This window comes from Nyctereutes procyonoides, unplaced genomic scaffold (assembly GCF_905146905.1).
Source record: "Nyctereutes procyonoides isolate TBG_1078 unplaced genomic scaffold, NYPRO_anot_genome, whole genome shotgun sequence".
Lineage (NCBI taxonomy): Eukaryota > Metazoa > Chordata > Mammalia > Carnivora > Canidae > Nyctereutes > Nyctereutes procyonoides.
Genome location: NW_026575049.1, coordinates 62,589,031 through 62,603,279, shown reverse-complemented (window position 1 = coordinate 62,603,279; position 14,249 = coordinate 62,589,031). Strand labels below are relative to the sequence as shown.

Sequence of the window (14,249 nt, the reverse complement as noted above, 5' to 3'; positions counted from 1 at the left end):
GTCTTTGTTTCCAGGAAGGGCTGGTTGTTGGAGCAGCCAAATCCCTGCCCGGGGAGACACCGAGTCAAAGCCTGAAGGAGCCTCGCTCAGGACACCTGGTACCTGGTCCACGACGGAGACCCCGAGGCACCGGACGTGCACGCCCCCACACTCGCCCGACCCCCCTCACCCCGCACTCCCGGCCCCCAACCCAGGCCTTTCGGATGGATCCGCGAGGTCCGAGGCCTACGACCGGCCTCCGGGGCGCTCTCTCGGCTCCTTTCTCCCGCCCCTCCGCGACCGAAAAAACAACTGGGCGTGCCCGGCGTCCTCGCAGCGGGGCTCCCTCCCGCGGGGGCGGGTCCCGACCGCGGCGGGCTCCAGCCCCGCAGGCTGGCGGGAGCGGGCGGGGGCCGGAGCGGGAGCGGGAGCGGGGGCGGGGCGGGAGCGGGCGGGGGCGGGCCGGCGCGGAGCCGGAGAAAGCCGAGCGGCCGCCGCCGCGCGCCGCGCTCAAACTCGCGCCGCTCCCAGCTCACGGGCGGCGCCCCACCCTCGCCGTCACCGAAGGCGCCCAGCCAATGAGCGGGCCGGAAAGGCCGGGCCTGCGGGCGAAGCCGCGGGAGGGGGAGCCGCGGGAGGGGGACGGGAAGTCGGGGGCGGGCTGCGCTTGATTGACAGGCGGCTCGCACCAATCCTCCGCGCAGCTCGTCGTCGCTCCCTTCGCGGCTGGGCTCAGCTCCGCGTCCCCCCTCCTCCGCCTCCACCCCCCCTTCCTTGCTCCGCTTCGACCCGCCCCGCCTCCCCTCCCCCACTCTGCAGGCAAATCGCTGCTGGAAAGAGGCGGGGGCCGAAGCGGCGGGCTCGTGTGGAGACTTGAGGTGGGATTGACGGGCGACCTGGCCAATGAAACGCAGGCTGATGGCGCGGCTGTGGCGGGAACCGGCCAATGGGCGGGCGGGCTGGGGGCGGAGGCCCAGGTTCCAAACGCTCCGCGGCGCCATGGGCTGAAAACTCAACCGAGATGGAATCTCCCAGTCTGAACCGGTTTCAACCGGTTCCGAGTTTGAGGCACTAGGAGGAGGGGGAGAAGCGGCTGCAGCGGCCGCGGCAGGAGCAGCGGGAGCTACAGCATCAGCAAGAGCAACAGTAGCTACAGCCCCGGCGGCGGTGCCTGTTCCAGTCTTTGCTGCTGCAGTCCGTGCAACCACCCCGAGGGGGAGGGGGGAGCCACCAGTCGCTGAGAAGCAGGAGAAGGGGGGAAAGTTTAGGCGAGCCCGGGTGGGGGGGCCCAGCGCCGGAGCCGCGTGAGAGAGGGAGCCGTGTTTTGGTAGGGGGAGTCGGACTGCAACTGGCAGCGGAGCGTCCCCCGGCCTTGTGGACTCTCTGCCCCCTACTCCTGCCGCTTCTGCTGCCGCCTGTGGCTGGAGGGTCCCCCTGGGGCTGAATCTCTGGGACTTGACCCCTTTCCCCTCCCCCTCCCCTCACTCCCCAGCCAGGCGGGAGCATTTATTCCACGGATTCATTCCCCTTCCTTTTTTTGGGGGGGGAGGGCGGGTGGGTGTGTGTCGTGGGGGTGTCCCTGGAATAGTAAATATTGTTGAGCTTTTTTTTTTTTTTTTGGCCCTTATCTCCGTTGTTTTTCTTTTTTTAATTTCCCCTTTTAAGGTGGGGAAAACTGTGAAACCCACCTTGATTTCCTCCCCTCTCCCCCCTCCCCACCTTCCCTCGCCCTAATCCCCCCGGCAAGGAAAGAAGAAGCAGTTGGTTCAATCTCTGGGTAAGTCGGCTGCGGCTGCGGCTCCGGCTCCGGGGCCGAGGGGCGGGCGGCGGGCGGCGGCCGGGCGGGTGGAGGCCGGCGTGGGGCGCGGCGGCGGCGGCGGCGGCGGCGGCGGGAGCGGGAGGCGAGCCCGGGAGGCGGCGGCGGGCCCACGGCGGAGCCTGCGATTGAATGGAGCCGCTTCTGCCGCTGGGGGATGGAGGCGGGGAGGCGGCCGCGGGAGGGTAGCGCTTGCTCGGCTCTCGGCGTGTGCGGGTGGCGGTGGAGGGAGGCGAGGAGCGTGATAGTGAAGCGGGGCCGGCGTGGGGGCGGCAGGGCTTCCCCAGCCCGGGGGGCTGGGGAGAAGTTGGGGGGATTTCAGGAACATCGCTCTAAATTATTAGGAGTGGAAGTTTCCAGAAATATTTAGTGCAGCAGCATTGAAACGTCCGCCTGCATCACGTGGCCCCTCGGTGGAGAGCTTGGGATCGGGGGAGGGAGGGGCTGCCGAGTCCCTCCTCCTCCTCCTCCTGCGAGGAAACTCGGAATCTTTTCTGATTCTTTTTTTTTTTTTTAAGCGGGGTGGGAGGCAGAGTAGGATTAGAAGTGGGGAAGGTTAGTGGATTGTTGCGGGTTCTGCAAGTGGGATTCCGTGCTGCGGTTCGTGGGGGGGAGGGGGCCGGAGTGTGGGGGGCGATCGAATGGTTTCCTGCTGGCGGCGTGCGGCGGAGGATGCCCTGGTTCTGCTCCGCTCGCGCGCCTCCGAGCTGGCGGTGCGGGGGGGAGGGCTGTAGTAGAGGAGGCTCACGGCGTGCCCGGCCCGGGGCGCCTCGGCTCAGGCGGAGGCCACGCTGCCCGGGGACGCGGCGGCGGACTGGGGCGCCGGGTGGGCGGGGAGAGCGCGCGCCCCGGGTGCCGCGGCTGGGAGCGCGGCGAGGGCGGGTCTCCGCGGGGTGCGCGGCTGCTGAATGGGGCCGCCGCGGCCCGCTCGGCCCGGGAGCACCGGGGGTGGGTGTCCGAGCCAGTCCTTGGCGATCCCGAAGCGGCGGTCGCGGTCCGGATGGGGCTGGCGGCCCCGCGCTCCCCGTGAGGGGGTCTCCGGGTGCAGCTCCCGAGGAGGCGACGCGGCCGCGGCCTCGCTCCCCCGCGGCGCCGGTTGGCGGCCGGCCCGCCCGGGTGTCTCCGCGTGTGGGACGCTGCTGTTAGTGGAAAGAATGTTTTGGAAGCTGCTTGATTTTTTTTTTTTTTTGGGGGGGGGGACGGACTCCGTGTGCTTGGCATGGACCGGAACGCCGCCATTTCTGTACGGCTCAAGAATAGGCAGGTCATTCCGAAGGTAGCCTGGTTCGAAGGACGGCGCCCGCCCGAGCTGGCGCAGGCGCTGCCCTGCCCCTGCCCCTGCCCCTGCCCCTGCCCCTGCCCCTGCCCCGAACCTGATTGTTCGCCAGAATTGAGCTCGGAGAACCCTAAGGACAGTGTACTTGAGAACGGGACTTTTTATAGTCAAATGGTTCTTTTTGTTTGGGTTGCTGAGTTGCGAGAGGACGGCATAGGAGGAAAGTTTGTTCTGTCCAATCTTTTAACCAAAAATTGAAAACTTTGGCCACGTACGGCTTGGTGCTCTGTGGGCACCTGTTTTTCAGGCTCAATTTTAAGGCTGTTCTGGTCCTTTAAAATTTTGTGGTATTTGATGGGAGGGAATGTACACGTTTGTTGGAATATACTTCCGTTTTTATATTCATATTTAAAGATTTCTTAATGCACGTCTGATATTGTTAAAAACAGTAATAACTGCTCGATAATTTTTGGAGATCTCCGTTTTTGCTGCCAGTAATGGGTTGAAAGATTTCAGAGGAATAAGAGTCCTTGAACTCTTAGTTTTTCAATTTTTCCGTTATCCCTCGCCTGACTGATTTCTTTACTTCTGAGTCTTTTTTTTATAATTGGCATTAAGGAAAGCATTGGAGTTAAAATTGAAATTGCTGCCATTGTTATGAACGTTTTTAAACTGCTCTCAAGTAGCCAAGAAGTAACGTCTTTTTTCGTACCAAACATAATGTAATCAAATCCCACCCATTTCCTGATCCTGGAAGGTTCTTAAGAGGGGGGAGAAGTGGTGGTGACCAGCTGACCTTGTTGGGGCTAATAACTACGGTCAACCAGGGATTCTTAACCTGAGGTTTCATGCAGGGCTTTCAAGGTGTCCTGGATTTTCTGTAATCGTGTATACAAAATTGTGAGTCTTAAAAAATTTTGGCAGGAGCTATCGTGTTGTTCAGATTGTAAGGCATCTTGACCCAAAAAGATTAAGGAGTACTGAATTAGCCAGTCAGACTCAAGTGGCATTGGCTTTGAAGAAAAAGCAAAGACTTTTTTTTTTTTTATATATATAATGCTGGGCAACAGAATTGTGAATATGTGCCAGCATCTTGGATTAGAATCCTCTTAAAAGGATAACATTGCATATGAACTGGTAGGCTTTAGCCAGTACATTATGTGAGGTAAAGAAGCTCATTTTTCTGTTATCCTAGAATTTTTTATTTGGAAAATAATTGGCAAGCTTTTTACAGGTTTTTTAACCTTCCCAATGAATACCTGGAAATCTAAAACATTTTTTTGACACATTACCATAGTTTTTCTAGACGTGTTCAAGGAATTTTAATCTCCAAATTCATCGAGGGTTGAAAGAAACAAATAGATGGTTTGAATATAAAGATTTTAAGTTTTGCTAATCATTGGTGTGTACAAAAAGATTTGGATACCACATCTAACTTTCAGCATCTTCATGGTTTTTTCAGCATATCTTAAAAATTAAGGTAGCGTACAGCAAAGGAAGCTTTTAGTGAAATAGAAGATTCTACTAAGGAAGAGGGAGAGATCCACTTAAACTTATCTGTATTTAAAAATTTGAGAGTAAGACTTTGAACTGTATCAATTATTAGAGCCATAAATTCCTAATGATGTTTCATTAAAACAGAACAGGTTAGGGGTAATTTTATTTAAATATTAGTAGGGTTTTAAAATAGACCTTAGAAAAATTAAATGGACCTTAACAACTAAAGCATTTATGGAATAGCTATGTATCTTCAGCATTTAGTCGCTTTTAATGTTGTTTAGGTAGTGTCTAAAATATTATAATACTTCTAGGAACACGGTTGAAGTAAAATAACTTGTAGAAAATTTCTGATTGATAATAACAAAATTTCATAGGCATCTTAAATTTTTTTCTTTATTTACAGTAATCTATGCCAGCAATTATGACAATGTTAGCAGACCATGCAGCTCGTCAGCTGCTCGATTTCAGCCAAAAACTGGATATCAACCTTCTAGACAATGTGGTGAATTGCTTATACCATGGAGAAGGAGCCCAGGTAAAGTAGCTGAGCAAAACTTTATAACATTATTGCAATGTAACACAGTTATTCGGTTTCAAATATGATTTTAAATTATCACCTTTTAAAAAAGTTTTCTGTAGTTTGTATTAAATTGGAGCTATATATTAACCAATGAGAAGCAGTCTGGAGAAATTGTGTTATATGTGTTGTATTTTGACATGGTTAGAAGGAGATGTTCTGGAATATTCTGTCTTTAAGAAACCTTTCCTTACTGTATTAAATGTTTTACAGATACTAAAGGTTGTATATCTTTTATGATTGTAATATATTTGGAGTTCAAGGATTCTTATATTTTTGAAACATTTTAATTACAGAAGTACTTTACAGATAAAACTTGTTTTAAAGGTCCAACAATATCTAACATCTTAAATTATTTGAACTTAAGACTTGCAAAATGGTATATTAATATAGGCAGTTATCATACACATAACCCATATTTGATCAGTTTAGGGTTTTATTTTTTTAAAACACCTGGCTGAATGATAGACAAGCGTGTTGGTGTTTTTAGTTTGTTACAAGAAGCTAGGCAAACTTGAATCTTCACTCTATAGAGTTAATCACATGAAGAGTTTTTTTTTTTTTTAATTTTTATTTATTTATGATAGTCACACAGAGAGAGAGGGGCAGAGACCTAGGCAGAGGGAGAAGCAGGCTCCATGCACCGGGAGGCCGACGTGGGATTCGATCCCGGGTCTCCAGGATCGCGCCCTGGGCCAAAGGCAGGCGCCAAACCACTGCGCCACCCAGGGATCCCACATGAAGAGTTTTAAATCAGTAAAATTTTCTGTTGTTGGATTTAAAGGTCTTTTAAGGTGATGTGACAAATACCAGTATAATTTTTTTTTGCCAAATGTTGTATTCCTAGTAGATGATGTTTGGTTAGTAGTATGTATGAAATTACTTATATCTTTAAGGTACTAGTTTATATTTGCATAGCACCTGAGTGCTATCATACTTTTTAGAAACCTGAAAGGTAGAAATTGCATCTTATATAGATAGTCCAAAAAGTACGATGTGTGAATACTAGCATATGCATAAATATTTCCGTCCCTTTCTGAAATCCAACATTATTGGTTTTACTGTAATATAATAAAGAGAAAACTTAAAAGGGAGTCATAAAAGTTGTATAAGTGGTAAAAATACTCTGCACATTTTCTAAGTTTGGTCCAGTTTTATAACTGCTAGGGGCTTTTGGTCTGTGTTCTTGTCTTCAAAAAGCCTTCCTGAGAAGTTATTCCATAAAGTATTGTGTGTGTACAACTACATATACCATGTAGTTGTTTCTTTGTGCTATACATGCAACATGGAGCTTTAAGCTTCATTTCACTCTAACATGCATGTATAGAAAAGCAGCTGCTTTTGGAAGAAAGTATGGAAGTAAAGCTTGGCTCAACTTTGAATATATTGGAAGCACAGGTCTTGTAGACATTAGGAAGATGGGCATGTAATTTTGTCACATAGCTGCTACTGCTGTTTAAATCTTTTTTTTTTTTTTTTAACATGGCTTACAGCATCTAAAAGTTTGAATAAATGAAGAGACTTGTTAGGCTTATAACTAAGAAGTAGCAGTAGTTTTTATCATGGAGAATATATTGGTGGGGGAGTACCTGGCTGGCTCAGTTGGAAGAGCATGCAACTCTTGATCTCAAAAATGTGAGTTCAAGCCCAACGTTGGGTGTAGATTACAAAAACAAAAAACAAAACAACTTTAAGAAATATATATTGGTGATGTTGCTTTTAGTGATATTTCACATTATTGAGATTTAATGATTTATTTAAAATTTGATTTTTAAATGAAATGTAGACTTGGAAAAGTATTCTCTATCAAGGCAAAATAAACTTTCCCAATTGTAAGAATTTTATGCCTAGTTGTATTATGACAAATTACTTGCATAAAGATAGGCACAAATTGATATTTATTATAGTTATAGATAGAAACAGCCTTAGAGCTTAAAGTTAGCTAAGACTCTTTTTTTCTAAAAGGGTATCTTTACGTTTCTAGTTCACTGTATTTATCATATGCCCCCTCTTTAGGGGGCTTGTGAATAAAAAGAAAAAAGCTGTAGTGGAAAACATGTTTTTAGTGATAGATGTCTTAATTTTATTCCAGTAAGTTTTCTAGTCCTTGCTCCAGAGTTTCAGCTACAAAGTTATCTACCTCACAGGAGTGGAAGATGGTAGGGTTTGTAAAAGCACCTGTTATGGTGCCTGATACTTAGAAGGCATTCTGTTTAAAGGGTACTTTAGGAAGTATAAGGAAGATGTAGCGTATGTCTTGTAAACTCATTGTTTTATTTTTATTTTTGAACTCATTGTTTTAAAATATGGTATGGTTTTTAAATTTTTTTCCAGTCTCTTAAAATCTGTGCTAAATATGGCAACTCTAGAAATTACACTAATTAAATATTAAAACTCCTAGAAACAAAGTTTTTTTTTTTTTTTAATGGAGTACATAATTTTGGAGAGGAAAAATTAGAATGGTGCCTTTTAATCTGCACCCCTAGCTTGTGTCCAAATGGGCAATATAGAAGGATATTTAACACTGTAACATTAGGACTACCTTCTCTTATAAGTATTTTTCTATTTTTAGCCAAGTTGGGCAGTCAGGAGAAAAAATAATATGGAAGAGTTGAGTGTTTTCTCCGATACTGTGTTAAGTGACTTGAACTCTTAATCTATTGCTTAGCAACTAAAATGCTTTCACTGTTGAGTAAGTAACACAGGGAGATACCAAATTTTCTCCTTTAGTTTCCTTTTGTGTCTTTTTCGACCTCTCCAGGAGTTTTAAGTTAATAAAAAATTATGTAAGGATAGTGAGGTTAGGACAAAATAAAGACGCTAAGATGCAAATAACTAGAAGTGACTTTAAAAAGTAAAAGGACAACTAAAAAAGACATGATTTATGCAGAGTTTTAATGAATGGTAATAGTGTGGCAAGTATTACGTGTACAATGGTCATCATTTCAAAAGCTCTGATAGAGTATCTTGACCAAGTAACTTTTACTAGGTGTAGATCTTTGATATACCTCACGCTCTTGATCGTTCTATTTTATGTACAAGACTATAGTGAAAAATTAATAGATATGGCTAGATATTCTCCCAGAGAATCAAAACATGGCTGAAGTGTGCTTTGGCCCTACATAACTATTCTTTCTGCTTTTTGTCATTATATAGCATAATTATAATTCCTTAATTAAAACTATCAGTCCCTTAACAAATTCAAATCAAAATATATTTTAAGAGCTTATACGTTAGCTCTAACCTATACTTTTAGGTTGGAACCCAGGCAACTGGTTTTTCTTCCAACTTCCATGGTGGTTCTTGTCAAGGTACAGAACTGCTACTTAAATTAGTGGATATATATTTCCAGTTTTCTTCTATTTTTTATTTTATTTTTTTTTCCAGTTTTCTTTTAAACAAGAAGCATTGTATATCGCTAGTTGGTTGATGGGGGAAATTACTGATACCTAAGGAAAATAATTCTTAACATCAAAACCAATTTTTTTTTTTTGTAAGTTGGAATAAGTTAAGTTAAAGACCATTATGAGGTATCTGCCAGAAATGGTTTGAATTGGAATGCTTTCCCCCTTTTTGATGCTTACTTTATAACCCATAGAATTAAACCCTTGGTCAAGTTGAATCAGTCTAACAAAGGTAACTGACGAATTTTTAAATTATCAAACTTTGCTTATGTGTGATAGAAATAGGTGTAAAAAGGTAATTAGGATCCAGTTGAGCTACAAAACTGCCTTTAAAGATGAAAAGATTAAGCTGTTTCTTACTGAAAACAATAGAATTAACAGCCTTTGGTAAAATGTGTTCATAACATTAAAAAACTATAATGGTTAAAATGAAGAAATGAGATACATAGTGTCCATGTGGCTAGATCTCCCAAACTTAATTGTTATACCTTATAATAAAGCTAAGGGAAAGTGTCAAATGAAAAGAGCACATTGTAGTGTCCTGTAAGCAAAACCCCTTCCTCTCCCCAGGCTCCTTGCTCAGTGCAGAGTCTACTTGAGATTATCTCTCTCTGCCCATCTCCTCGCTCTCACTCTTATGAGTGCATGCTTTCGCTCAAAGATCTTTTAAAATTTTTTTAAAGATTTTATTCATGAGAGACACACAGAGAGAGGCAGAAACATAGGCAGAGGGAGAAGCAGGTTCCATGCAGGGAGCCCCATGTGGGACCCAATCGCGGGACTCCCGGATCACGCCCTGAGCCAAAGGCAGACGCTCAACCGCTGAGCTACCCAGACATCCCTCTAAAATGAATAAGATCTTTAAGATAGAACAAAGTTTTCAAAATAAGTTAGGAGTTGGTGTGAAATTTAGAAGACTCAGAATGGGGAAAGAGGGTGTAATTACAATACATTTAAGAGACTTCTGGGGCACCTGCGTGGCTCAGTTGGGTAATTATCTGCCTTCAGCTCAGGTCACGGTCCCAGCCAAGGCCCTTGTTGGATAGAGCCCCACAGAGCCCCACCTCAGGTTCTGCTCCACGGGGAGCCTGCTTCTTTCTCTCCCTTTCCTTCTCCCTCTGCCTGCCGCTTCCCCTGCTTGTGCTCTCTCGCTGTCTCTCTGTGTCAAATTGATAAAAAAAAATTTTTAAGATTTTATTTATTCATAGAGACAGAGAGAGGGGCAGAGATACAGGCAGAGGGAGAAGCAGGCTCCATACTGGAAACCCGATATGGGACTCGATCCCAGGTCTCCAGGATCACACCCCAGGCTGCAGGCGGCGCTAAACCGCCGCGCCACCGGGGCTGTCCAATAAAATCTTTAAAAAGGAAAAAAAAGACTTTTTAAGGGGTTTCAGAGCCTTGTTTTTTATATCTATGGGTATTTGAGGTTTGTGGCTTTACTTAGTCCTGGTTTTTATCAGTCTTCTCATGAAATAGATTTTTATAGGTAAAGTTTGTTTGAGATATCTTGGTAACTTCTAAGGCAAGGGATACCATTATATAATTTATCTAAGTATATGTGAATTTTTATATGTTGCCTTCAGTTGATTTTAAGTGCTGAGACTCCTTTACATTAGAGAAGTCTTTGTTAACATCAGTTGAATTTAAGTGACATTTTGAGAATACCAAATAGTAGATGGCAAAAAAAAAAAAAAAAAAAAAAAACCTGTTTTAAAGGGATACGTGTTCCGATAATGGATACGTTTATTTCTATATGGAATAATTATTTGAGTATTTCAGAAAGTTAATATATAATCACAGCCCTATTTAGGATTTGTGTCTTGTTCAATACCATTTTAATAAATGATTAAAAAGAAAAAGTGAGCTTAAAATTATTTTTATATAACATTTTAGCAAAGAATGGCTCAAGAAGTACTGACACATTTAAAGGAGCATCCTGATGCGTGGACAAGAGTCGACACAATTTTGGAATTTTCACAGAATATGAACACGAAAGTAAGCAAGTGGTGGTTTTAAAATCCATTATTTCTTCTTTTCTTCCAGTCAAAAACTTTGAGGAAGGTATCTCATTTTTAGTATTAGCATTTGTTATCTGAAATTATTTGATATTGTTAACTTATTTCAAAATTTATTCTTACATAGAATTAATTCTTGCAAATAGTCCTAAGAATTATGAATGAAGTTTTGTAATTGGGACTAGTATGCAAGGTGGCTTTTTGGTTGTTTTTTTTTTTGTTTTTTTTTTTTTTTTGTTTTTATAATATGTATACAGATCTAAGTAGCATAAATTCTGAATGTTATTCAGAGATGAAACATAACATCAGAGGAATTATTTTGGGCAAGTAATCAATATAATACAGGCTAGGCACCTCCAACACCAAGTGGTGTGGGCAGCATAAAACACTGCTCCATGGTACCAATGCTTTTAATGGGACAGCACTCAGTTTTTATTTGCAATTGAAAAATGTTATAATTTGGGTCCTTTTTTCCTAGTTTGAACAGAAGGGTTGATCAAAATGTGTTTTGACTGTTTTAGGCTTGATGATTCACACTTCTCTTTAAACTGCCTTAAAGTAATAAAATACCATGCATGGCATTCTGTTTAATACACACAAGGTTTCCACTTGGTATACATTGTGTTAAAACAGAAAATAGCCATTTTCACATCTGTTTCTGAAATCAGACTGTATTAATTAACAGTTTTAAAATATTAATTAGTTTTGGCATCTTGTAAATTTTAGGGCAAAAATACAGTCCAGAACTTCCTCAAAGTGCTAACCTTAAGTAACATAATAGTGTTTGCCTGTTTGCTTGCCTGGTAAATTTTGCTTTTTATACTGACAGACATTACTAATGTTTAAGTTGATTTATCAACAGTATTTTTAAAAACTCAAATTTGTCTTGTGAAAAATGAGATGATTAGAGGAACAGAAAGAAAGCAACAGGTAAAGAATTCTTCAATTTACATAAATTACAAATGATTTGGTGCTAAATTTATGCACTATGACATTTGGCTTTTATGCAATCATTTTTTTTTCTTTAAAGATGTTAACACTACCTGATATTAATCATAATGTTCCATTATGTTGATTGCTTGTAATAGGAAGAAAAGGGGTGTCTTCCTGTGCAACTGACACAGCTAGGCTTTGACGGCAGGCCTCCACAAGGTCTACCCTTTTGATTCCCTTTAACTGAATTCTGTTCATCAATTGTTTTTGTTTCATGGGCGGTGGGAGGGGAAAGGGGAATTCAATGCATAAAAATAAGTATTTCTAAGGGCTCAGTAGAAATTTCTACCATAGGGATCATTTCATGCATTTATTTTTTCATTTAGTCTTTGCTGTTATCTGTCCCTCATCTTCATAACTCAGCAGTGGATTTCTCAAGTCCTGAGATGTAAAGCAGAAATGTAATTCATTCTTTATAGTGGTGTTTGGATTATTTGTGGATATTTCCAGAGTAGACATTTATCATTGGTCCTCAGATTTAGCTAGCACCTAAGATTTTTTTTTTAAACAAAATACTCTTTCAAAAAATGAATTCTCTTCATATGTAGAGTCTTAATATCTAGGTGAGGTTGTGTTAGGTTGCGGTTTAGGATATTATGAAGGTGATCTTTGTATTCCTTTGACTTATGGAAAGTTTTTTTTTTTTTTTATGGAAAGCTTTTATTGGGTTTACTGCCTTAGCTGGTTTGGCAGAAAGGGAAATACGAATTGTATCTTCAGCAAGCTTATGATACCTTTTTACAGTTGGAGAAAGGACTAAAGGTTAGTAAATAGGTAATTTAGGTAACAAAGTATCAAACATAAAGGAAGCAGGGTAGTGTAGTGTAAGCTGAAAAACACTGGCTAAATAGGGTGAAGTTCTCATTGAGGCTCTTGGTTCTTGAAGTGGTATATTTATGGTGGATTTTTAGTTTTTTAAAGATCTTTTTAATTGGTGGAGAATTAATGAGGATATATATTCCATGTAGTAAGAAGTGTATCGTTTTGACTCAGTAAAACTAGTATCATTTCATGTCTATAAAACTTAAGAAAGTTTTTAGAGTAGTGTGTTCTCAGAAGTTAATTTAAAATTTCAGTTAATCAAGAAACCTTTTTTTGCCTATTCTATTTTTCTGAGACTTAGACTTATAAAGGGGTTGTAAATGAACAGGTTAGAAAGTTTCAGTATTTACTGCTGATTATGAAACGCTTTAATGGTATGAAATTTGTAATTTCAGAATTTTGCTTTGGCTTTGTTTTTATTTTGGAAGTCTTTATAAGGAATGTTCTGCAAATGTAGGATTTTAGTGGAAATGGCAAAAATTTTTTTAAGTATAAAATGTTGAAAGAAAACAGCAAAAACATTTACTATTTGAGCACAATGTAGTTCGGGACAGTCTATATTGTGCTTTGGATAAAATGAGCATTCACATGATCCCTTTGGTTGAAATACTAATGCTCCTATTTTATTGTGTGATGACTAACCATTTTAAAGATGAACTCTTATTCTCAGCCAAAACTTGCAATCTGAGGTTCTGTGTCCATATATGAATGAGTTTACCTTTCAGGTATTATAGCTCATTCTTCCCTAATACAATCAATTGAAACATACCACAACAATTTTGTCCCTTTTCTTCCTCCTGTCTATCCACACTAATTGGTCATAGTAATAATTTTGGGTAGTAACTCCTATAGCATTATAAATTATTGTGAACGTTGTTGACTATTTAGAGTGAGTAATCAGCAGGAGGGACAAAATGGCTTGAAAGTGGTATCTGTATTTATTAACTTTCTCATATTTTTAGTTACGACTTTTATATTTAGGAAGGAATACCTGAAAGGCAAATACAGATTGCAACATGCGTTTGTATATTATTTTTGACTGTGCACAAAAGTTTATCTTTAAATTAGTAGAAATAGCAAATGTAAGGGTGGGATTAAAATTTAAAATTAAACCTGTGGGCTGTCTTGCTGCTCCTTAAGTAACACACCAGTGATGTTTGTAAACACTTTCTATAGAAAGTATCTGTGACAATACTTTAATACTTGGCCAAGAGCTTACAACTCCTAGAGGATGGTAGGAAGCTTGAGAGCATCCAAGCTGCTAAATTCTTAGGAGCCTGGTCGTGTTAAAGTACGTGAGCCTATGAGCAGTCATTTATGCTGTGAATTCATATTTGGCTGCTACTTTTCCTTCTACAGATAAGCCCATTTGGCTGCTTAAAGGGCTTTTTATTTGGTTCTTCCTCCTGGTGTGAGCATGTATAAACAGCAGGACGTTAAATAGAGTAGTAAACAATAAAATGAGGAAAATGCATGAAAACTCAGTATATGGGTGAATAGATCCTTGTTTAATATATGTAATTAAACTTGGTAGCATAATGTTTTTTGAAACTTTAGATGTAAATGTGTGAATGTCTGTCCATTTGTGAATCCTAAAAGTTGCCAGTATTATAGCAATATATTCACATGTTTCTATTCTCCCATTTTCAGTATTATGGACTGCAAATTTTGGAAAATGTGATAAAAACAAGGTGGAAGATTCTTCCAAGGAACCAGTGTGAAGGTAGGAAAATGTTTTAAATAATTGTAAATTCAGAATTTTACTATTTTGACATTTTTATTATAGTTGAATATTGGGTGGGGGTGTTAAATCTTTAATAGTTTATTATGCTCTGATGGAAATTACTGCTTTTAGAGCCTTTGT

General features: G+C 41.7%; 1 protein-coding gene across 1 annotated transcript in view; it reads left to right on the top strand.

Annotated features, from left to right (window-relative positions):
• Positions 1–973: 973 nt before the first annotated feature.
• The window catches only part of XPO1 (exportin 1), a 48,162-nt gene continuing 34,886 nt past the window's right edge, over positions 974–14,249 (top strand). Inside the window, exons 1-4 of the mRNA XM_055328203.1 lie at positions 974–1,756; positions 4,975–5,106; positions 10,449–10,550; positions 14,036–14,108. Coding sequence (XP_055184178.1) covers positions 4,981–5,106; positions 10,449–10,550; positions 14,036–14,108 — 301 coding nt within the window. The 5' untranslated portion in view covers positions 974–1,756; positions 4,975–4,980. The remainder of the gene's footprint in view (positions 1,757–4,974; positions 5,107–10,448; positions 10,551–14,035; positions 14,109–14,249) is intronic.